Source organism: Gopherus flavomarginatus, chromosome 4, assembly GCF_025201925.1.
Source record: "Gopherus flavomarginatus isolate rGopFla2 chromosome 4, rGopFla2.mat.asm, whole genome shotgun sequence".
NCBI lineage: Eukaryota > Metazoa > Chordata > Testudines > Testudinidae > Gopherus > Gopherus flavomarginatus.
In genome coordinates this window covers 55,216,516-55,242,096 of record NC_066620.1, presented here as the reverse complement: position 1 = coordinate 55,242,096, position 25,581 = coordinate 55,216,516, and the positions used below count along the sequence as shown (strand labels likewise).

At 43.9% G+C, this 25,581-nt stretch overlaps 1 protein-coding gene and 1 long non-coding RNA gene across 3 annotated transcripts in view; both read left to right on the top strand.

Annotated features, from left to right (window-relative positions):
- The first annotated feature begins 14 nt into the window (after positions 1-14).
- Positions 15-12,737, top strand: LOC127048767 (uncharacterized). Of its 2 annotated transcripts, XR_007773764.1 has the most exons (3): positions 15-675; positions 2,400-2,535; positions 8,363-12,737. It is a non-coding gene; the product is annotated as an uncharacterized LOC127048767 (long non-coding RNA). The 2 variants fall into 2 exon arrangements; XR_007773763.1 differs by lacking the exon at positions 8,363-12,737 and having other exon boundaries at positions 2,400-6,672.
- A 1,742-nt stretch (positions 12,738-14,479) lies between these two features.
- Positions 14,480-25,581, top strand: part of TP53BP2 (tumor protein p53 binding protein 2) — a 61,916-nt gene continuing 50,814 nt past the window's right edge. The window contains exon 1 of the mRNA XM_050948435.1: positions 14,480-14,696. Within this exon, the coding sequence (XP_050804392.1) occupies positions 14,670-14,696 (27 nt within the window). The 5' untranslated portion in view covers positions 14,480-14,669. The remainder of the gene's footprint in view (positions 14,697-25,581) is intronic.

Sequence of the window (25,581 nt, the reverse complement as noted above, 5' to 3'; positions counted from 1 at the left end):
GGCGCGCCTGTGTGTGTGGGGGTGTCCTGGTCCGTCCCGGGTTGTGACCCTCTCGGGCGCCAGTGGCCTGATCCCCCTGCAGGCCCCGTGCTGCCGCTGGAGCGGCCTGGGGGCGCCGCCCTGAGCACCCCAGTGCACCCCGCTCTGTGACTAGCCCCTTCCCCCAGCCGCTAGCGCCCGGCGGGGAGCTGCCCCGGGGTGAGTGAGAGCGGCTGGAAGCGGGGTGTCATCTACGCTGAGCTGATCCTCGGGGGCCAGCACATCAGCCCGCCCTTAGCCCGAGGGAGCTACTGGTTCTGTGGGGTATCGCTGGCGAGGAAGGAGAACAGAAGGAGGTGGCTTTGTGGGCTGAAATACCCCGGGCTCCCCTCCACCATGCCCTTGTTGAAGAGAGCGGGGGGCATTTGAGATCGCTCCAGTATTGCTCCAGGTTTGTTCCACACAGGTTCTGAAGACAGTGCCCATCTTCCCTCTGTAGGGCTCTTCCTCTAAGAGGCTCTGTTGGACCACCCTGCTTCTCCAACAGCACTGTCTCTCAGAACTGCCAGCTGTCAAGGCACCTTGTCTTTGGCCCCAAGGCCTCTTGCAAAGAAATTGGAGAGAGACTGAACATCCATGGGGTCTTCCAGCCTCCTGCTGCTCCATCACAGTTAGGAGATAAGGTTGTGTGTGCAGGTAAAACAAATGGGTTACCACTTCTTATTGTCACTGTTTGCATCACAGTAATACATAGCGTAGTTGTAGCCATGTTGGTTCCAGGATACTAGGCAGACCAGGTGGGTGAGGTAATATCTTTTATTGGACCAAATTCTTTTGGTCAGAGAGATGAGCTTTTGAGCCATACAGAGCTCTTCTTCAGGTTGTTCATAGAACAAATACTATTTCCAAAAGGTCAGTGACCCACAATTATTATGGGGAATTTTTTGCCTTGATCCACTCTTTGTGCTGCTTAGGCAGCATATAGGGAGTGGACGCTACTCACAAGCCCCCAGCTGGCAACATGTTCCCATATATGGTATTAGCACCTTTCTGAGCCTATCACCATCTTGCCCCAACCTGTCAGTACCAATGGCTAATTGGAGAGGGTCAGGAGCAAGCGGAGCCACCACCATGGTCAGAGGCCTTTCCCCATTTCTGGTGAGGGGCAGCAGCAAGAACCAAAGGGTGTGTTCAGAAGGAACAGGTCTAGGAGCTGTTTTAGCAGCCACAAAGGAGTTCCTGGTGCCTGCCTGCAGTAGTTGAGTACCACAAGAGCTCCTGAATTCAGTAGGAGTAGTAGCAAGAGCCCAGGACAAGGAGAACACCCCTAGTGAGGGAACCGAGGTGTCAGTGTACCTCAGCAAGGAACCAAGTGGCAGCATCACTTTATTTTTCATTTGGTCTAGGTGTTACCCTTCCTGCAGCCAGTGGGGCAGAGGTGGGTTGAGTGAGGACAGGGCATGGCTAGAGTGTATTGTAGCTTGGGGACTATAGCCAGCTGTCCCAAGTTAGAGCAGCTCTCAGGCTCCTCCTATGGATCCAGAGAATATAAAGGGTAAAGGATAGCCAGAACAAACCACATTCTCAGTTGCACAGTTAGAACTCTGAAGTTTCCTGGAAATAACAGCAAAATGTGGGCCACCAAAGGGATGGGTTAGGATAAAAAGACCTAGAATATAGTTTCCTTTGGGCCTAGAAAATTTAATGATGGTTCTTGTAACTAATGACTTTTTAGCTACCTAAAATCCCTGTGGATTTCCCCTGCTACAATGAAAAAGTAACTAGTTGTTTGTTGGTTGCTAAGGTAAATGATTAGGGGATGGAGATTAACCTATGATTTTCAAAGACAATCCTGGGAACTGGCCTCTCTCAAAGGACTATTCCGCTGAGTAATTTGGGAGCAGCAGAGAAACAATGGGAAAGCCTTTATGTGTATCATCATTCCAAAAATGTGTTCTGAAATGAATATTTCCTACCTGGGAGCAGAACATTATATGCCATTTACATATTTGGAGGCATTTTGCCTTATTTTTTCCCCATTAATGTCTAAAACTACAAGCCAATATTAGAACAAGGCCTTCCTTTTTCCTCTATAATTTCAGGATCTGACAGCCTTTCCAAGACAAACCATAAGTGGTTTCAATCCAGTTACGGGGATTCACGAAAGGTTTGTGACTTGGCACATATAGTTCAGGCAGACAACTCATTAACATTTTCAAAATTAGGACGAAAAAGCCATTTCCATTAGTTATAAATGTGTTTTTAATTGTTTTGAATGCTTACCTTGAAAAGTTTGTTTTTAAAATATAGTTTTGTAAATAATTAGTAATTAGTCTGCTGAGTTAAAGCTCAGACTCTATGCTGAATCTCAAGTTTTGATTCACATTGTGATGTTTTATTTTTTCTATATCATATTTTAGAATGGTCAGTTTGTAAATGATCCAGTGCTTAATCTTGAAAAACACACATCATCCTTATCTGCCTACCATTTGAGCCCATAGTAAGACACTCTGGAGCCCATCACCCCAGCAGTAACTCCTGGAAGTATTATGTAAGGTAATAAAGGTTTTAGTGCATGCCAAATCATAGGCCAGCAGATTTTGCAGTCAGTGTTTACAATTGATGCAGGATATATATTCTGTACCCTACTAGAGCTGTCACCTATCTAGATGTTTGCAGAGCTTGCAAGACATTAAAACAATCTTGCAATAGCCTTAGGGCTAATGCAACATCGTGACATGATGACATGATGATGGATGTCTATGGCACACTGAATTTTTTGGGAAACATTCAGCAAAAATGGTTCAGTCATTTCCAGGAAGGAGTTTAGGGAAAAATAGGCTGATTTGTGTAAAAAAAAAAAAAAAAAATTCTTGCAGTTGTTTCTTCGAGAAACTACAGTGCCTCCATACTTGGGAGTAGGGACATGAAATTTGGCATGGGAGCTGCCCTAGTGTCAGAGATGTGGCTTTTGCTGTCCCTGTGAAAATCTGCCAAATTTGGCCAAGTTATAAACCTCTGAAAAATCTCCGTTCACCCATGCTTAGCCTTGTTAGAATTTGACAGAAGAATTCTGAGAAGATTTCATCTGCCCTGAACATACTCCATCCCTCCATGCCAACTGAACTGCCCATGTGCCATCCTCTCAGAGCAACGGAACATGCTCCAACCAAGGGCTGCAGGGACTGAACAAACTTTTCCTGTAATTGCTTTTCCTGGCTGCCTGATTTTTGAATGCTTAACTTTGCAACTCTAGCATTCTCTTAACATTGTTTTTTTGTATGCAGTATTTGATACAGAATATAATTAGTGTGGAGAGAAACAGAATATAGTTCAGTCTAATTCATTTTAAACTCAGCTGTTGTAGCTTGTCTTTAAAATTGTATGTTCTTTGGGGCAGGGACTGTCTTTTACTATATAGCCATATAGCACACAGTACAAGAAGTTCCTAACCTGGTAGAGCCTTTAGGCAATACTGTATTACGGATAAGTTAATCGATACAGATGTCATTTGGGCTTGCTGTCGCATATGGTAATAGATCAGGAACATCAAAGAAATCTGAAAAGGAAAGCAAAATTGCAAATCTGGTGGGAGACGTATCATGCCCACCCATAGACCAGAGAGTTCGGTCTCGGACTGGAACAGAACTGGGAGAAAGAGACTAGCCAGGGAAGGAGAAAATGCATTCTCTATAAATGTTAGATTGTGATTCTTAACTAAAACAAAATGGATTAGACTGATCTTAATTAGCTTCCGCAGTATCAGGCTGGACATATCATGCAAACAGTTTCTTTTGATCAGTCTGATTTTCTCTCTCTTTTTCAACGTTTTTTTGCCACAATCCAGGTGGTTTAAGATTGGTATTTGAGAAATTGATGCAAACTACCCTGGGTAGGGTTAGAAACCTTCAACCTCCAAGATGATGTAAGGGAGAAAGGGTGTTTGAGCCCATGTTTCTCTGGATTTATGGTCAAAAGGGTCGTCTCCTCTAAGGAGTGTTAATATTAACTGCAGGCCTCCAGACACATAGGAAATGCCTATTGACCACAGACAAGAACTGAGTTTAAGAGGCATAGGTGACAATTACCCAACTGTGAATTTACCCAGATACTGTTTTTATGTCTCATCTGAAAGGTAAAGACAGTGATCCAAAACCAACTGGCCATTGGTTTGATACCGATTCAATGGAGAAGTGTCATCTATAGAATCACCAACACCACTTCCCACATCACTTTGGATGTTCCTTGGAAATCCAACTTACTGCCATTCTAGTACTGAACAGTCCAACCCTAAAGCTACATATTAACTGGAGTGGATTTGTGGGAACACCTTGTTGTCAATTTGGAAAACTACATGCCTTTATTCATAAAGGTGTGACCTCCAGTCTTGTGTAGTGGGCCACTCCAAGGCCTTTGAACCATTTAAGGTCACTTCCAGATAGGCTCAATGCTGAGGAACTGGTCTGGAGTGTGGAGGGAGATGAGTTCGGTGTATACTGTTGTGCAACAGAAGAAGTTATAATTTGTTTAATATTATTAGTAGTAAATATGGTAATATCCAAGGCTGCAATTGGGATTGAGGCCCTATTGTGCTGGGTGCTGTACAATCACAAAAGAAAAAGAAACAATCCCTGCCCTGAAAGACTTATGATCTAAAGATTTAGTCCTTACAATATGCTGGGAAAAGTACAATTAGCTAAAGAGGTTTTGACTCAGAAAAGCAGTGAAGCAGTATCTACAGAAATAGGAAGAAGAAATACGAGGAGGTATTAGCTTACATGGCTTTTGCTCGCTCTCCACCTCTTTTCTTAGAACATTCACAAAAACAGGAAAAGATTGCCTGATTTCCTTAATAAGGGCCCAATTATTCTGTCAGCTACACTGGTGTAAATCTTGGGTAATTCCTTTGGCTTCAGAATGTTACTTTAAATTTACATTAATATATTTGAGAAAAGAATTTGGCCCTAAAAAGGACAGACAGGAAATTCCTTTGATGATCATCAGCTGAATCGGGCTTTATTGGCATGACAAGCTGTTTGAGTGTTGCCAAAGTTTAAGAAAAAGACCAGCCATCAATCATCTATGGGTGGCAGGTATGAGCCACCCAGAATAGAGTTACACACTGGATTTGGGATCAGATCCCCTGTGTCTGTCTGTCATTACAATCCTTTCCTGATCTTCTAGCAGGTTGATGTAACATGAAGTCAAAACAGAATATCATTTGGTTATGAGCATTGGGAGGATATGTCAATATGAAAATATTAAGAGGATATGTAAATTGATGAAGATTCACTCTTGTGTGTAGCCAGCCAGGCTAGAGTGACAAATAGGGTCAGTGTGAGCTGTGCCTCTGCATTTTTAGGAAGCAGCCTGCTTTCTCTCTCTCTGATTTTGGATTCTTACTTGTTACTGTTCTGAATTCTAAGAATAAAGTAGTATTTGTTGCAAGCTTCCAGCAAGAATATTTTATGTTTTTATCTAACTTCTGTGTGTGTATGCTGTGAAACAACAGATTTCACTGTCTCCTTTCCTTGACTTCATTGGAATGCTCATATGAGTTAAGGGAGGTAACTGGTGCTTGGGAGTGAGAGAGAGGCACTAGGTAGGGGGGAAAGGAATTAAGTTTCAGTATTAAGTTGCTCTCCACATCTCATGAATACTCAGCTCAGATGTACATTCAGCACCAGTTTGTGGCCAATCAGTACTTTATGGTTTCTGCTGGGGTGTGTGTGTGCAGTTTCAGTCACAGGCTAAATAAGCAATGAAGAGTCCTGTGGCACCCTATAGACTAAAAGACGTACTGGAGCATGAGCTTTTGTGACATGCATCTGACGAAGTGGGTATTCACCCATGAAAGCTTATGCTCCAATACATCTGTTAGTCTATAAGGTGCCACAGTACTCTTTGTTGCATTTTACAGATCCAGATTAACACAGCTACCCCTCTGAGGCTAAATAAGGGATGTGTTCATTCAGCACGTTCCTCAGCTGGCCTAACCACTCCTCCTCACCGGCCAAGTGTCAACTCTACTTCTGGGGCTGGATGGTGCCTCCAGGCAGAAAGGACTTTGTGCTCCCTTGGACTGCTTCAGTTGCTCCAAACAGACTTTCTGTTGCACAGGGCCTTCTGCCAGAGTCTGTGCTGAGAGAAGCTGGCATAGGCCCCAGAGTGAATCTGGTCCAGTGAATACAATTCAGTACTAAGAAGCAAGCAACAGAGAGAGGGAGGAAAAATACACTATATATGCTACATACGGGGCACTCATTTGTTTCAGACCAACTTTTGGGGGCGGAGGGGAGGGCTGGCGTAAGGGAAATTTATTTCTTCTGTCCTTAATACACAGCATAAGCATTCTTTAACTCAGAAAATGTTTAATTTGTATATTGAATTACTTGTGAAAAAAGCCATGGCTGTAAATTACAGAAAGTAGAGTTATGGGGAAAAACTAGGATTTTAATCTAACAAATACTTTGAGAGAGTTTGCAGAATCTTTGGTTCATGGAAGTTCATTCATCTCTTGATAGGTTGGAAGAAGTGAAAAACTATATTCATTACGAGTGCTGTGTATGTGTGTATAGTGGTACTGACAAATCATCCTCTGCATTTATAGAATCTCCATTTAAAATCTTCACAGAAATCTCAAACTAAGAGCAGAATATGTTACAGCCTAGCTTTATAAAAATTTCTACAGTAGTTTCTGGGTGATGCTGGCTCTTCAATTGTAAATAGCTATTAGCTTACTCATTGTTATTATTATGATTTGACATTTGTGCATTGCACCATGGAAGCACATGGCACTTTACAGAGATAATCTTCTAGGTTATGAGATAAATGGTTTCTGAAGTTCTTCAGTCTAATTTACTGCTACTTACTTTTCAGATTGAAGATCCAAAGAATCAAATGCTACTTTGTTGTGTAGTCATTCACATAAGTGCTAAGTGGGTCTAATATGATACCAGATCAGACTGGTAGCATTTTATACCCACTTTGTACAGATGCAAATGATAATACAAAATACAAGACAAGCCTTTGCTCTTTCAGGTGTGATGACACTGTGTGATTTGGCCATTCCAGTTGGTGAGAAAAACACTTCTTGTTTGGTTTGGGGTGAGAATGTCACATAGAGTCCCATTTTCTGTCTGGATTTTCATTTAGCATAATCTTCAACACAGCTATTCCTGTTTTTATCTGTACTTATGACACACTACACAGGAGTGCTTCAAAGGCCATTCAACAAATCCTTAAACCAAACCATCCAACCAAAAGCGCAATAACTGAAAGATTATTGTGAGGTGTTTACCAATGTGTTGAGGAATAGAAAGTGCACTACAGCTGAGGAGAGTAGGTTCAATTGTCCCATAGAGAGGATCTTCCCCTTTCAACAATCAGAGATATGAAGTTAAACAGTTACCTCTATAATACTCCTCAGACCCAAATGGAGAGTCCATTGCACTGCCTAGGATCCCCATATGTAGAGGGCAAGAGGTAGGAATTGGATATGCTAGATTCATCCTATTGACAATTAATGGTGTCCATTTAATACAGTCCAAGGCATGCCTTGAAGGGCTCTAAGGGTGGTGGAGACCAGAAGAGTCTGGCTCCAAAAAGTAACTAGATGGGTAGCATGGGGCTGCAGTGCTGGTGCAGAGACCATGCTTTGTGGCTGACCCTGGCCCCTAGCCCATCTCCTGGGATCTAAATGGATCTCAAAAAGGTGCAGATTTTGGGGTCAGTAAACTCCTTCCTCTTACCTTCTGAGGAACAAATTCTGCCACCACAATCAAAAAAACAGAATCTCCCTGCATCTAGTCCCTCCCACAATGTCTATGGGAGGAGAGTGATCTGGCCAAGTATCACTTTTTTTTCCCTAAAATAATCTAGATACCAAAAATTGAGCATATAAATAATATATTAACAATACCTGTAAGAAGCACTAGGGATCAGCTGGGTGAGAGCAGTGTGGATTATACAGGTTTTCTTTTTCCAGTGGTATAGTGAAATCTCTTAATTCACCTGTTTGCAAAGAAAGTGACAATGCCACCTACAGACATGGCAAACAGAGAAAAAGGAGACAAAGTGATAAATATCCACCCTTGGAATGCTGTGCCTCAAGCCTCTTGAGTTTAAATGAGCCCTCCTCCCACCGTTCTCCTTCTAGCAACCCTTTCCTCCCACCCTCCAGCCCTCTCCTGGCTCTCTGCATCCTCAGTGGCCAGGAAAAACTGGAAAAGAGCTCGCCATATTAGACATGACACAGACTCAACAGCAGGTGGTGCTGGATAGTAAATGTAAAACACCAGGCCTGAATCTGCTCCTGTACTAATTTTACATGATATTCCATTCATTTCAACAGACTAACTCCTTCTTTTCTCTCTTCTAAAAGACAAGAATCAGGCTCAGCATATTAGATTATCTCCCAGTATAACCAGCTGGCAGTGACTAGCAGTGATTTTTCAACACATTATGGACAAATACAGCAAAGGATTAGAAGAGCTGTGGAGAGAAGCAGCAGAGATGCGCTTGAGCAACTTGGACTCAGTTAAAGAAGATGACAGGTTGCAGGATGAGAAGATGTAGAATTTACTGAGCGTGCAGATCTGATGCTGAAGGAATGCATTCAATAACAGAAACTAGAGAGTTGTCACAGGTGTAGCAAAAGTGTGAAAGGCAGGAGTGCTGGTAAAGAAACTGATTTTTATTTCTTGGACCCATATGGCATGGGTCAGGGCAACAAAAGATTAGGCCCCTATCATATAGTAGGGGTGAATCTCCATTGACTCCAGTGGCTACTGTTACAATCGGTGCCCACTAGCAGCTCAGATCACCCCTCTGCTTATGCAAGTGAATAGGGTTGATATTAAGTGGATCACTCCTGAAAGAGCATGAAGAGAAGAGGGATGACATATCTGCATTGTCACTTCTCCCTTGGACTCTCTACAAGCTATTCCAGAAGCATTAACTTCTACTGGATCACTTCCTTTACTGCTTCTGAATAGCTGCATAGGGACACGGACAATAGAACCATGGCTGGTTCTGGAGCTATGCTGCCAGAAGTGGGGGCCAGAGAAGCATCACAAACAGGGCTGGATTAACCTTTTGTGGGCCCAGTGCCAAACATATTTGTGGCCCCCATGGTGGCAATGGACCATGGCACGGGGAGGTTACTCCCCAGAGCGAGGGGCCAGCCAGAGGCAATGGGGCCAGCCATGGCAGAGGCAGCCCCACGCCCCCAATGCAAGGTCCCTATTTACAAACTAGCAGTTGCCACATGCACACTGGCCTACCCGGTCCTGTGCTGCCAGCGTTCCCTTTCCCCTCAGGGGCAGGCCTATGCCATGCCATACAGCTCCCCCCCCCGTCCAACACCCCCTGACTCACTGTGGCCAGAGGCCCTCCTAACCCACCCACAAATGCACAGCGCCCTGCACAACACCACCCCTGCCCAGTACCCCCCTGCCCAGAGCCCCACCACAACTGCCCAGCACTCCGCACAGAACCCCCACTCCCTAGTGCCCCAACACACACACATCCTCCCTGCCCTGTCACAGCCCAGCACCCCCACATACTGCCCACAGACCCACTCCCCCAAGCCCTGCCTTCTGGCTGCACTAACCAGCCCTGCTGGGAGGTGACTATTTCTGCCAGGCTGAGTCGGCAGTGCAGCCAGGCCTGGTCCCAGGGCCAGGAATTGCTCCGTCCCCTCAGGAGTGGCGTGATCAGCCAGGCCAGGATCTGCCCTAGCCAGGGTCCCTCAAAACGCACTTGCCTGGAAGGACCCAGCCAGGCCCTCCACACCATTCCCCCCCATGCATACACCTGGCTGAGACTGGCCAGGCTTCTGCACCAGTCCCAGGTGGCTCAGCTTTGTGGAGACAGGTGGGGCCCCACAGGTAGTGGGAAGCAGAGACGGCCCAAAGCCAGAGGTGCACTGGGGTCCGGCCAGGGGGCTGAGAGGAGCAGGGGGTGGAGGCACGGGCAGAGAGGAGTCCTTGGCCAGCCGGCGGGCAGGCTGAGAGGAGCACGTGATGGGCTGGGGGAGCCAGCGGGGTCTTGGGGTGCAGTGCAAACGGAGCAGGCCTGGGCCTCTTCTGAGCATGGGCCCGGCTGCATAGAGCCACAGGAGCCATTGTAAACCCAGCACTGAAAAGAGGCAGTGGCATAGGCAGGATGGTTCCAACTTCCATGGATCTAACCTTCTCTTCTTCATGGAACCCCTGGATATGCAGGATGAGGCGGCTTTGCCACCCTGTCCATTCTGCAGCCCACAAACTCCTTCCCACTGGGGGACAATTTCTTGAAAATTCTTGTAGAGTTTTCAACCCCCTTCCATAGGGTTCTCTGAAGAAGGGAGTGATCTGCTCCATAGCTATCAAACTGATCTTTCCTGGAATTAATAAATTGTTGTGGACAATTCATTTCATGCTGGTCTGGTCTGGTGCCTGCAAAGTTGGTTAGTAATGCCTTCTTCTGTTGGAGTGGGGACCCTGACCTAAAAGGAATTGCTACGTGGAAGTGAGAAGTCTAGTGCCTGGACTAAACTTGAAGCAAATGATGCCCACCTCTTGATGAGGGCTCCAACTCTTTATCGGGGGCTTTAGTTGTATGTAGAAAAGATAAAACTCAGGTCTGGGCTACGCTAGAGTTAGGTTGACACAAGGCAGCTTATGTTGACCTAACTATGGAAGTGTTCTACATTTAAATTTTGTAACTGCTCAGCTGCACTGACTTAATAACTCCATCTCCATGAGCGGCATAGAGTCAAGGTTGATGTGGTTAAGTAGATGCAGTGTCAGTGTAGACACTGTGTTGTTCATGTTGACTGTTAGTGGCTTTCAGGAGCCTTCCCACAATGCTCCACACTGACAGTACAAGATAGTGAAGAATGTCCTGCAGCTCAAGTGGTAGAGGGTTAATTCTTTTGGAGCAAGATGATCTGTTGTCATGAAGTTCTGAATGTTGATTTGTACAGCTATGAAGTCCTAGGAAGCCACAGTTTTCTAAATTAAGACATGCTGAATCTTGGCCATAATCACACAAAAATGTATGTATTGTTACTGAACCAAAAAATCAAAGGATTGTTCAGGCTTGCAGATAAAAAGGCTAATGTATCAACCAGAACTCAGTGAACTAGGAAGCCTCTACATAGACTAAATCTGTGACAAGAATGCTTTATTTTATTATTTATTGTATTATTTTAAAAATTGGCTAGAATTGATCAGACAACTGGGAGGAGTGTGGTAAGTAACACCCATGAAAAGGTTAATGCGAGCTTTCAGCAGCTACAAAAAGTTGCTAAGAAACAGTGTCATGTCCTCCTGGGATGTCCAGTGAGAGTCTGAGTAGATGATGTAATGCTCAAAATTTGTGTTTGATTGGTTGGATCTGTTGCCTCTTAATGTCCTATTAGTGTGTTGATAGGCTGAACCTTTTCCACCTTCCTTATACACACAGTTTAGCTAAGCTCTTATTAAATAAAGTTGGCGATTTTTGTCTAACTCGCCTTTGAACTTTTAATTACTATGCTACAAACAGAGCACTAGCCCTGTCTGAAAGGATGATTTCAGGTGTGTGGTAAAGCCTGCACACCCTTCCTATGTCTTCCACAGAGGCAGTCTTAATGCCATGAAAAATGCTTTGGAGTAATACAGTCATCTATAATAACAAACACATGGTAAGGGAATATTTGATTAATAAGGGATTGTGGGAAGATGTGTGTCCCAGAGTCACTTTCACCCTTCAGATGACTGTTCATTTAGGAAACATTTTTATATTAGCTTTTTCACCACCTTTGAAATCTACTGACTCTTAAGGATAAATATTTGTGCATCTCTCTGTTTGCCAAGATGATCCTGCAGATGTGTAATGTCTGTGTGTCACTGTGTGTAAAGTGCTTGATGCAGCAGCAAGCTGGCTGCCCTAGAGAAGATGACAGAATCAGCAGAACAGAGCAGCTTTCCATATGTTCAGTTAATTTCCTGCTATATGCCAGGACTCTTGCTCCTCCTGTGCAGATGTAAGAAAAATCAGGAACAAGTTTCTCAGTTTCTAAATATTTGTCTTTTCTGTTCCCTTCAGCACTCTGTGAACTGTCCTGCCTTCTTCTGTCTTCTGTTCTCTTTTCCATCCTATGTGTTTTTCTTCTACAGAGACAGCATGTTTTAATGGACTGAGCACAGAGCTGAGACTAGAGTCAAGAGTTCCTGAAAACGAATTCCAGCTCTGCCATGACTTGTTATGTGAATATGATTTCCAGGACATAATTTATGTTACATACATATGTTTAAAGGGTGCTTTGTAGACAACTGTAATTTTTTTTAATGAATTACAAAATAAATTTAAACTCTATCTGTTTCTTTATTTGTTATACAGGAATAAAAATGCTTCATTACCTCACAGGCAAGTTATGAGGATCAGTGCTCTAATAATATTGTTAAATTTTCTAACTGCTATATACATGCTAAGTATTATTCTTATTCTCCTTGCATTTGGGAATTCCTGTGTAAAACTATTAAAAATGTTTAATTTCTAGAAATAATGGGTATGAAGACCAGCATTTTCTGCAGTGTCCTAAAGGGTGACTGACTTACCACACCTTCAATTTACAGCCTTTTTCTTGATCTTTAAAGTTACACTGCCAAATGATTTAAGCCAGTAATTTATGCCCCATCCTTCAAGATGCTCTGTGTAGGTGGACTCCTGTACTCGTTGTACAGTTTGCAAAGTAGAGCCTTTGATTTTGTAAAGAAAATAAATAATAAAAAAAAACCCTGGAAAGATATAGTTTCTTTTTGTTTTTATATTTAAACATTGCCCTGCAAGGTTTTGAATTAGACATAACATAATAGAATTGGAAAGTAAAATGAACTAGAAACAAAGGTAAAATTAACCATTTTAATATCACTTGTCAAACTGAGTACTACGAAAGGGGAGAGGGATAATTCAGTGGTTGGCGCATTGGCCAGCTAAACCCAGGGTTGTGAGCTCAATCCTTGAGGGGACCATTTAGGGAACTGGGGTAAAAATCTGTCTGGGTATTGGTCCTGCTTTGAGCAGGGGGTTGGACTAGATGATCTCCTGAGGTCCCTTCTAACCCTGATAGTCTATGAAAAAAAAATAAAAGGAGAGAATAGATAAGAGGAGCATAGTCTAGTGGGTAAGACACTGCAAAATGAGGTGAGGAGATAAGGAATCCAGTCCTGGCTCTGCTGCTGAAGTGCTCTGGGACTTCAGGCTGGTCACTTCACCTCAGTTTTCCCTTTCACCTCTATGTCTTGTCTGTTTAGATAATAAGTTTTTTAGGGAGGGACTGTCTGCTATTGTGGGTTTGTACGGTGCCCAGCACAACTTAGCCCTATCTCAGTTGAGACCTATAGGTGTTACTGTAATTTAATAACCTAAGGCATTGCTGCTAACAGAATGAGGATTTTAAAAAATGTTTATCATCTTGCCACATCCCTTTAATAAAGAAATTTTAAGTTCCGGCTTCTGCAAAAGTGGCCTGCTGGGCTCACATGGAGACCCATGGAAGTCAGTGGGGCTGTGGGAGGGTGTAGGAATTTCTGCACTCATTGAGATAATCTTGCACTTTGCCCTCCAACGATCCTTAAAATCTGGGCAACACCTAGGCTGGATGCATTTACAGGTCTCATTAATTTTAGTTCATATAACCGGAGGTTCTGAAAGTGATCATGGCTGAATAGAGTGAATAGATTGTGAGATCACAGAGATAAGGGGGTGAATAGTTAAGTACCGAATTTCCAGTTCTTGCCCTCAGGGCAAGGTTTGGATTTAAGAGATACCTTAGGGGTGGGGAATCCATTGTCATGTATATACATAGGAATGGGCACACTCAAAATAGAAGGATAAATGAGAGCGATTATGCCAAAGGCAAAACTTATCCTCTGTGCAGGTCCCCTCAAGAGCTACAGGAGTACGTCAGCAGGACAGGGCTGGTTCAGCAACTGCTTGTGAAACCCAGATCTGGCTGAGTGATTTCTGATCTCAACGAGGGACGGTGTGAATTATAATGAAAACTTCCATCCTGTCATAAGGACTGGCGCACAGATCTCCAGAGACTGAGCGAACCTCAGCAAAACGGGGGCAGGAGGAGTCGGGCCCAGAAAGTTGGGGGAGGGGGCGGGTGAGCCAGCAGGGAGGGACGCTCCATCAGAGGGTGTATGAGCCCTCAAGGAAGGTAAACTCAAGGGGGGTTTATGTGAGGGAGGCGGATGAGCCCCACAAAAGGCGCTCTCGGGCAGCTTCCCTCCTGTCCCACACAAGGCAAAGCCCCCCACTGTCTAGCGAGCCCGGGGAGCGGAAGGGCTTAGGACAGCGCTGGGGAGCTGGCTCTGCCTGTGCCAGCCCCTTCTGGGGGTGGGATCCGGGCGGGGCTGAGACTCTCGGCTCCTCCTCGCCAATCGCTGGGCTTTGGGGTTAGTTTCGGAGAGTGGACCCGGGGGCGGTGGTGGGGAGAGCGGGTCTCCGGGGAGACAAAGCGGCGGCGGTGCTGGGCGGTGAGCTGGGTCGTACGCCAGGGCCTGGCGGGGATCCGGCTCCTCTTCGCAACAGGTTCCCAGCGCTGCCCGGCTCCCGGTGCGCTGCGGCCGGCACCGCAGGCCGCTCCGCCTCCCCAGGCCCCGGCCAGTGATCTCCTCGGTCTCGGGCGGGGCGACCCGGCACCATCCGCATCCATGCGGTTCGGCTCCAAGATGATGCCGGTGAGTGAGGGGTCCCGGCCGGTAAGAGCGGGGGAGGGGGGCAGTAAGCGGACATGGGGGGTGCGTGGGCCGGCAGGGCAGGCGTGGGGGGGTGTAAGGGGGACACGTGGGGCTGGTGGGGGGTGGACTCTGCTCCCATCCCGTCTTGTTCAGTCTCAGGGGCGCCGCGATCAGCGAATGTGGCTCGTTGGCACCAACAGGCCCTCAGTGTGTGGGAGTCTGGGGCCAGGCGTGGGAAGAGTCAGGCCAGAGGGAGTTTCGTGGAGAAAGTTGGAAGGGGCAGAAGCTCGGACTCAAACTGGAAATTGCCTTTCGCTCCTGACTCCAGGGTGTCTCGGTACCTCCATGATAGTAACCTGGCGGTTTTCAGAGATGGGGGGCGGGTGGGATAAGCCGCGTGTATCTCGCCGCCCCCCCGGTTCAGTATTTACGATAGGGCAGTGCTGCTTGGAGACTCGCGTCAGCAAATGGAGCTGACTCCTTATCTAGGGAAGGGGCTGATAGCGCCGGTAAACATCGGAAGAGAAAATGGATCCTGCCATTGTAGAGGTAGAGGCAGAGACGGAGGAGCTGGGGGAGACCATCTGATTAGCTCTTTGTTCCGAATCTGAGCTGGTTTGTGTTGGGTGATTTCCCTTCCCCCCTCTAATCTTAGTGTTTACAGCTATTCTGCTTGCTCTGGTTTCACGCTGAGATCAGTGTAACGAGCCCTCCAGGGGAGAATAGCGAACCTTGTGGGGAAAAGTGCCCCAGGTTAGTATTACAAGAGTGGCAAGCCCTGATAGGCGCTAGGCTTGCGGGGCAGGGCTTGGTGCGCAGTGCACTGGGGCGTGAACTGCGGGGGAACAGGTAGCTTGTTGGTGGAACAACAGTGACACAACATTCCACACCTTTAAAGGGACGATGACGTTTAGCCTTCGGAAAGAAGGGTTCGCCATACACTTCCCTTACTCCTCCCAGCCACCAGCTCTTCTTGCATTAGATGGTTCCCCTGATTTTTTTTTTAAAGGATTTAACCAGCCGTCAGTCTGAATTATCTTCAGATGCACAACAGTCCCTAAACGTTAAGTTTGTTCCACTTCGAGAATTCTAGATGTTATGGGTGGAACTGGCCTGTTTGGCAGGAGGAGGGATTGAATAAGCTAAATCGTTTTGTTTTCTCTAGCTTATTCGGTGTAAGTTTGCAAGTTCTACATAACAAATTCATGAACAATTCTTAGCAAATTAGAATTCCTAAATTTGTCTAGACACAGACCCCTGATGTGGTCTTGAGATTTCCTACCTCTGTTTTCTTTTTAAAATGTCCAAGCTCCAAGAGGATGAGTGCCTATGTTGTTTACGAAATAAACTGGTTTTGCCCAGTTTCAGGATATTCTCCCATTGACACTGAAGTAGGAATTACCAGGAGAAATGTGTAGTTTATGAAGGTTGTGTCCACGCTAGGTAAAAAAGGTGTTTTCAATACTTTAGAACTGACCCGCACCAGCTAACTGTTAAAATACAAAGTGCTCTGTCTACCCTATGGTTCTAACATGAGTTTAAAAATGCATCTTTGTTTCTAGTGAAGGCAAGGCCTAAGATGAAGACAGCTGAAGTTGAATGAAGGGATAGAAAGGTTTTGCTTTGGCACAAAACCTCTGACTGTGGAAGAGGGAGGTCATTAATCCCTATGTTGCAACTGGGCCAAATCGGAAGTAATAGTATCTCAGAATATTTGGTATTAACCAACAACCAGTAGAGCCGAGGATGAACCATTGTTATTTCTAAGAATGGCAGATTACAAATAAATACAATGTGTTGGGAATTCCTGTGCTTCTCGGAAAGCCTGAATGGAGATTGCTTTGAGTATTTTAGGTTGCCGTGTGTGCGTGTGCCATGCATATGGCCTTGCTCTCCAAGTGGTTGAAAAATCAGGGCCAATGCTATGTGTGTGAGTAACTTACACAGCTGCATAGACCCACTGAACTCAGTGAGATTATTTACGTATATAAAGTTATTCACAAGTGGATTTGCAGAATTGGGGAATTGTATTCTTCTGATGCAGTATATTGGCAGTTTAAAAACGCCTTCCCATCACAAATCCTGGAAGCTGACTGAAGCAAATAGGGACCCATAAACAGGAAGAGAATGGCCATTTATAAGGAGATGACACTTGAGTATCTCAGGCTGACATGGTTTGCTTGTTCCAGGGAAGCTAATGTCTCTTCTCCCTTTCCTATCACTCTTTCCTCTCCATTGAGGAGGCAATAGTGAGGGTCGATTTTAGTCCAGCAGAACAAATCAAAGGAGCAGTAAGTTACTTTAATTGGTATAATTAAAGAGAGAGCAATCACTATTGGTGTAGCTAAAGTTACAGTAGTCAAACTTTTTGGAGAATTATATTGTCATCAGCCCATGGAAATCTGAGGGGAAAAAAGCAATATATAAAGTAGCAAGGTGTTAATTCAAAGATCATTATAATTAAGTAAACATTCTGTCACCAGATAGTAAATCTGTACAAGAAACTACTCTTCTCAGCTAACCATCTGTCTCTGAAGATCATCCCAAAGTATCCCCAAACAATTCTGTTCCTTTATTTGAATGCCACCTCCATTTCAAATCTACTTCTGTCTGTCCTTTCAGTAGTTGGTTGAGACAAGTGCCAGTGCATGAATTGCTGTAGGTGCTCAGACTTCCATTTCATAATCACTCAAATCTTGATCATTCTGTTTTTAATTAATAAAATAAAAGAGATCACTGCAACCTTTACCAGACTGTGTTTACTACATAAAGTAATGGATCAGTCTAAATTAGAATGGGTTAAGTGGCTTAATATTAGAGAGCAAATATAGTGGATTTAGAACTCAGCATTTTTAAAGGTTATAATGTATTTTGTTACTCTACAGGCACTCATTTCTAATAATTACATTAATTGGGGGATGTAGGAGGAGATTTTAAAAGGCACAAAGAGCAGTTAGCTGCCCACTGGGTGTTGGGGCCTAAACAGCCCCTTGAAAATCTCCTCTAGTAAAGTCTGAATGGATATGAACAGAAATGAACTGGAGCCCAAGTAGTGCTAAAAACAGCTGGGAACATAGATAATAGCAAGCCTTAAAACAATGTTTTTTGCAGTTTCTTTTACCCAATCACCCCCTTTTGATGATTAACACTGTTTTGTATCTGCAAAAATCATATTCAAATGATGAGATTTTTGGAGTCTGGCTGAAAGAGTATTATTTAATATTTATCTAACCAAATGTATAGCAACTAGGAATGACATTGAACTAAAATGTACCATGCTTGACAATTTAGAAGAACGATCTCCTTCCTGGTGTGATGGTGGGACTCTTATGGGCATAAATGTCTTCATTCATGCTGCTGAATGAGGAATAGGAAGGTGGTCCTTAAACATCTTCCAAACCCACCCCCCTCTCCGTTTTGTGGTAGCTTTTATATTTTCCTCTGCTTCTTCCCTATCTTATCTCTTCCTTCCCCAATAAAACAATCCAGCTGAACCCCCTGGCACCAGTCTCATACTCTCTCTTGCCCCACCCAGTGCAATGCATACATATGGTGTTAAATAGTAGAGTAACTATGGTTACCAAGGACCATTACAACTGAAGTCTCTTTCTTGCAGTGATGATGTGTAGCAACTAAGTTGCTGTTGTAACCATAAAGTAGGAGAGTGTTTTTAAATTCTGCAAGAAAGTAATGAATTACCTTTGTGTATAGGTAAACTGCATGCATTTCTAAAGTGCCATCAGAAGTAGCGACAGGGTTAAAGTCAGAGAATTAAATGAGCCACATAAAATTCTCACCTTCCCACAAGCCTTCAACAGATGGAGTGCGATTTGTACTGTTTTGTTGCGATGAGGAGCTGGCACGTTTTCTAAAATAGCATATCTTTCGGCAACATAATTGGTCCCCTTTACGTGTTTTGCATTGTTACCATAAAGATGAGTAGATGTTAGGAAATAATTTGCATCATTATGTATGCTGGATAAATAGCTTTGCTGAAAGGGTGGGAGGTTTCGCAGATGGAGCTAATGCAGAGACTGTGTTACAGGCAGAGGCTTCAATTCAGTCTGAAATCCTTGTTGGTTGTAATCGCTCTAAGGTCTGGTTCTACAAATCGGCTTAGGTGTTGTGATGCAGAGCATTGCAGTGCCCAAAATTTAGGCACCCAGGCAATCGCAGGAACAATGCTGATCCACAATCTCGAGTTAGGTGCTAGGCTCCCTATGTGATAAATGGAGGAGCGGGGTGCCTAAGAAGTGCTCTACAGAAGCCAGCACACTAGGTGGGGAGTTGGCTAAGCTAGCCAGTGGGAGATGCCAATGAGAAGAATGTGTTCAAATGCCTACCCTTCTCCTGGAGATAAGTGCCTAAGTCTGGGTTGCAGCAGGGGCGCCTATGATTTACAACTGGGAATCCCTCTCCTAGAGTCAAGTTGCTTAGGAGCCAAAATTGTTTCTGTGAGAATGAGCCCAGTGTCTGCCTCACTCAGTGCAAAATAGAGGAGGAGGAAGAGGTGGTGGTGGTGGTGCACAGAGAAGGCAATGCCACTGCCTGCCTAGTAAGTTTTAGCCCAGTGGTTAGGGCACATACCTGGGATATGGGAGCCAAGGATTCAATTCCCCACTCTGAGTGAAGGAAACAAAGGATTTGAACAGGGTCTCCCATACTTTTCAGAGTGCTCTAACCACTGGGCTATGGGATTTCTTAATGTAGATTTCCCTCAGTCTCTCCTGTTGAAGCTGTTCTAGTGTGTTTAAATAACTAAAGTCTTTGGAGCAGGAGGACGAGACCCTGCATCGCTTACTTCCTAGTGGTTAGGGCTTTCACCTTGGTTACAGAGTCATTCTCACTCCCGCCAAATAACTCTTTAATTATTTATCCACAATGGAGCACCTTCAACAGGAGAGACTGAGCGCCCTCACTACAGAGTATGTCATAGCCTGGTTAGAGCACTCTAAAGTCATGAACATTCAAGAGCCCCTTGAATGTTCCAGTGTGCCAGTTCCTATGTTACTGTTCAATGGATCAGATCAGTGGTCCATCTAGTGCAGTTTTCTTTGACTAAAATACTTCCCTCAATGGTATTATGAGAAAATCTGGTTTTAACTACTTGGGATTTACAGACCCATTTTAATACTTGGCATTTTAAGCATAGACCTGCATCTTCAGTAAGTATTCACTACCTTAATGTTAGATAAGGAAAAATGTCTGTCTGATACAGATAAACAGTTGTTTTTGTTGACCCTGAACCATCTTCCTTCATTTGTGTGTTGCTTATTTAGGCTCCAGTCCTGCAACGGGATCCACGCAGCCAGACCTCTGTGTCTATGACACCCAGTTGACTTTAGCGTGAATTTGATTGCCTGACTGGGGCTTATATTGTAATCACCCCAAGGCAGGAGCTATGTCTCCTAATTTGTTTAAGGGCTTGGTATACATTGGATCACTAAATGTAATTCTGGACATTTTAGCTAATGTAAGTCACTTAGTGGTGTTACCAAAATATTTTTTCATAAAATAATTTAATACATTATATTCAGAGTCTTAATTTCAGGGATACTTTGCATAGAATGCTGAATAATTCTGAGAACATGTTTTGCTGGTCTTCTTTCCCTACAGTACATTGAGTGCGTGTGGCATTTTACAGACCATGAGTTGTCATGATTTGTTGTTGTGAATCATGACAGTAAATAATGTTTCCTGTACACCTATAGTTCAGCGGTTTTTGTTAAAACAATGGGCTTTTTTTGTCCATTGATCAATAGCTTCCTATTAGTTTGTGAAATGATTTTTAAATAAAATTTATTTCAATGTTGTCCCTCTTTACAAACAACCCTATTCTCCCAGAAAATATTCACCTGAAATCTGTATTTCGTAGTACATTACAATTTGTTCAGTATGTCAGTTTCTTTAAGCGCTTTCATCACAAATGATTTGTCTTTTTTTTTTTTCACACTAGATCAGTCTGTGGAAGTCCTGGGAAATCACTTATTATGGTTTTTGCTCCTGATCGGTCTATTCATCAGTAATTCATTCAGACTGTGAATGCCTTGTGGGTTTCCTGTTGTTACTGTTGCGTGGGTCAGGATCAGATGGGGACAGGTGGGGTTGGACACTTCATATAAAACATTTCCTTTCCCCTGTGGCTGTTACCAGATGGGATCTCTGCTTTATTGATGAAGGGCCTGTCTGAAGAGTTGTATGCTAGATTAATTTGCATGGAGGTTAACAGAATTTTAATAGAGGAAGGTACAATGGAGATAACATTTGTTCATTTATCCTCATTCTGGTGTCTTAAAGTGGCAGTGTGCCCAGTGTTCATTTCAAATTAATTATGATAATAAGTTGGCTTTAAAATGCTTTCTGGGTTTGTTTACCAGCTCTCCTTGTTAGCAATCTGCCTGGGAGATCTCCTTGCCCCCACAATGCATGTCACTGAACTTGTTGAGCGTGTTCAATAGGGCAGGGTCTTGTCCCTCTCAAAGGGAGGCCCTGTGAATAAGGAGATGGGACGCACTGTAAAAATGACTTGCTTAGATGACTTTCTTGGCTTGGCCTTTATAGCACCAGGGGAAGAGGAGTAACTTTATTTTCTCACATCTGTGACCTCCCTGGGAAAGAGGTTGGAGGGTTCCTTTGTTACCCTGGGAATGTACACAAATGTCAGCTCTAGTATCAAAGAGAGGGTTATTTAATACTTCAGAAGCTGGAAGGTGCTCACATTCATGTGATCCCGAGCACATCAAGCCATCCTGCTCTTTCACAGCATTCCTGTCTTAAAGCCCTGTTTTTAGCTCTTGTTGCTTACTTTTTACCAGCTAAAACTCTTACTCAGGCAAAACTCCTAATAAGTTCAGTAAGAAATGATTAAGGAGCTTGAAACAGGGCCTTTTGTTTGACTTCAAGATAGTATAGTGTATAAAGGTCAACAGAGTTCTTTGGTATCATGTGAAATAGTCATATTTTTATATGATACTTTTAGCCACTGTTGCTAAATTGTCTGAGGAAATTCCAAACTTTTTGAATGTGGGAGAAATGAATAACAATTGCAGATGGTGTGGGATAGCTAATTCTGTCACTTGGATGAGAATTTTAGGCAAATAAATGCTCTTGCTGTAATCAATGAAGATTGCTTGTTACCAGAAATGTTAAAAGGTAGAAACCAATTCCCATCTTGCTGTTGTTAATCACTGATATTTTTGTTCTTGCTATTAGTCCTGTCATCAGTTTAAAATTAGTCACACCAATGACATCACCACTTGTTTCATAGTTACTAATAGTGCTACAGTAATGTTTAGTGCAAAGCCAGTTTTGCACATGTTTAGAAATCTCCAGTTTCTGTTTTAAGTGATGTTAGTATCAAGAATGTTTTCTTTATGTGGTAACTGGATACAACTCCTCACTCCCTCTTCTATTTTTATCAGCCTGAGGTAGGCATGCCAGATATTTGAATAGATACTTCTGTATCCATTTGTTCTGCGTTACAGAACCACCCACTATACATGCTCGAACATTGATTAGCATGAAGAGATCCTTTTTGATAGAGGGTTATGTGTGTAGATGACAAAACTACGCTGAGGTAAGTGTGTTGTGGGAGTCATTTAAAAAGAAAGAGAAAATTTTCCTTTATCTTATTTTGTTGTTGTTGTTGTTGTCTCAGTTTTAATACTTATCAGTTTTATGAGAATAAAATGTACATGAGTGGATTTAGCCTGCTCTTCCTGCAGTGTTTTAAAACAGTTACTAGGCACTTTTAAAAAAAACTGGTTTTGATTAACATGAAACTGATGTGGAAAAGCTGCTATGGGAGAGATCCAGTTAGATTATACTGTATCGTGTCTGAAATGGAGTAAATAATAGGGATGCTCTCACATCCAAAGGCTTGAAAAGCTTCTGATATATTAATGTTTTGAGTTGTTTGGTGCAGTTCTTTTGAGTTGTTAGTTGCTGCAATATCTTTTTTTATTTAGCACTCCTTGCTGTGGATCAAGGAGTTGTATAATGGGAAACTTAAGATAGAGGAGCTAAGTGACTTGCCCAAGATCATTCAGCGGGTCTGTGGAAGAAGTGGGAATGGAGCTCTCGTCTCCTGACTCCTGCTCCTGGGAGTCATACCAACTGGGACACTTGTGTATGTGAGTTTCATTTTTGTCACATAACAGTGTCATTAAATGTCATTGTCTGAAATAATCGTATCTTCTCCACGCACACTTGAGCAGGGTTTTGTGGTTGTTGATATACGGATGCTAGGGGAACCTTGAGCCTGTTGTGCTCTGGACTATGCCTCTGAGCAGATTTGAACCCTGACTGACTGGGTGGGGCTGAAAAGCGGTTTCAAATCAGCTTTCTACTGAGTGCTCCCCTTACCCTCCTTCTTTAAGACATTTAATCTTGTAGCTAGTTCTGATACTTTGAGATCCGTTTAAAATAGCACATCTTCATTTTATCAAGTAAGTCAAGAATTTTTCTTCAGCCTTGATTCTTCAATTCTGTGAGGGTAACTACTAAGCATGTAATTTTATATCTAAATTCAGACTCTTACTCTGTTTTGCTGTAGTAGTGCAAAGCTAAAGCTGACAGTTCTCTTGAGCTGAGTTTTAAGGGAGTTTCTGGAATTATCTGTCAGTTTCTTGGTGCCAGGGTACCTACTGTGTTTAAGTAATGAGGTTGTGTTTCTTTACAGAGATATTATCAAATGAGCTTTGTTTGTTTGTTTGTAGCACATTTCTTTGTCACTCCATTCCCTCTGTTTTTACCTTGGGAGGTGGAGGTTCTCAACATTACACTCTGAAACAATCCTTGTGTTTTAAAATTTTTTCACTAGCTGCACTTCACTACTGTGCCACTCTTGACAAGCTCATTTTGGTGAAGAGAGGATATGAAAGTAGTAATTAGCTCTAAGGATGTCTTAATCTGAAGATCTCAAAGCCCTTTGTTAAGGAGGGGACGGAGTGAGTACTATCATCACTTTACAGGTGGTGCAGCTGAGGTGGAGACCTTTAGAGGGTGCTGTCAGTTTGAAAATCCCACTTCCGTATGAAAGCTTTGTACCTATTGTTACAAATGGTGTCTAAAATCATTATAATTGAAAGATTAGAGACAAATCTTTTAGTTTGTTTGCATTGTGTATTTGACAACTCCTTGTGTCTGTCAGTTTCATTGGTTTGTTGATCATGCCAACTCCTTCCCATGCCCCAGAAGGAGGTGTTCACCTGTACCAGTAAAAACAGAGCTGAAACTGAAAGAGAACAGGCAACAAGCAGGCTTTGCTCAGAGAAAGGAAAGGGAGGAGAAGTGTTGCTCTCAGGTCTAAAAGACACATTAAAATAACAAGAAATACTCCCAGGGGAATTCTGCGCCACTTCGCATGTGCAGAATTTGTTCCCTGCAGATTTCTTTGCTTCCAAGCAGAAAAATGACTTTCTGATGGGGAAGCAAAGGGACGCCACAAGAGTGGTCATTTGACCCTCCCCAGCAGGATATTTTAGGTGCCCAGGGCAGCCAGAAGAGGTAAATCTCGCTGTGGGAGTCCAGGAGGCAGGACTGGGGAAGACCTGGCTGGTGGCTCCTGACCCTGCGCTAGGCTCAGCTGCTAGTCTTGGCTGGGCAGGAGAGGACTTCTTTTTCCCCTGCATGGCATCCGGGGCCAGGTCAGACCCACCCCCAGATTTCTCCCCCAGCTGCAGGAAGCTCTGCAACCCCTCCCCTGCCCCCCTTTCTGCACCCGTTGCGCCTCAGCTGCCGGGGGAGGGATCCCTGTGCAAGGAGCTGCTCCCTCATCCACCAAACCCCCATGCATCCAGCTCCTCCTGATGAGCCTCCATTCCCCCTGCATCTGGACCACCCCGACGAGCCACCCCGCACCTGGATCCCCACCCCACTGAGCCCCAACCAGCTGTATCTGGATACCCACTCCCTGCAGTATCTGGACCCTCACCACCACTGAACCTCCCACACCCAGACTCCCCCTTCAGAGTCACATTACTGTTGCACCCAGAACACAACCAATAATCTCCTGTGCATCCAGATCTCCCCCCACACCCGGATCCCCCACAGAGTTGCCTGCACCCAGATTACCCTATGCAGAACCATCTCAACCCACACCTGGATCCCCCCACACTAAGCCCCTCCATGCTTGGAGCCTGCCTTTCTGAACCCACCTGGTGCACCTGGATTAGAGGAGTAGGTCCCTGGGGTGTTTCTGGGGTAGGCCCACTCCTTGTGCTGTGTCAGGGTTGAGTGCAGCCTCACCGCTGAGTCATGTCGCAGGGAGGGGAGCTACACAGTGATCTCCCACCTCTGTGCAGCCAGTGGCCTGTGATCCCCAATGCCGTGCTGGAGCCTCCATATTTATTTGACAAATAAAATTTGCAGAATTTTAAAATATTGTGTGCAGAATTGTTAATGTTTTGGTCCAAAATGCCCTCAAGAGTAAAGAAAGCAGCAGGAAAACCCATATTATTTGTGTGTGGGTTTTTTGTTTGTTTGTTTGACCTGACATTAAAGAACCCTGAACAATCTATTTAAAGGGTGATCCAATGAAAAATTAATGAGTATATTTACAAAAATTCAAATTGTCTTCCTCATTGTCACGAAACATGTCACTGGTAGAGCTTGGAAAGAGAACTGTGGTCTCCTGATTTCCTGTCCAATGTTCTGGTAAATGGTCTGATTTCTTCTATGTTCTAAAACATTTAGACTTTTTTTTTTTTTTTTTTAAATATAGCTGAACTGTGAGTTTTGGAAGGGGTTGTGTGCTTCACTGAAGTTCAGGGAGGTGGGACTAACAGAGACTTTAGGACCATACTACTGATTGTGTAGTGAGTAGTGTGTGTTACACATTAAAAGTGGAATTTTCAGATGTACTCAGCATTGGCCTTATTCTGCT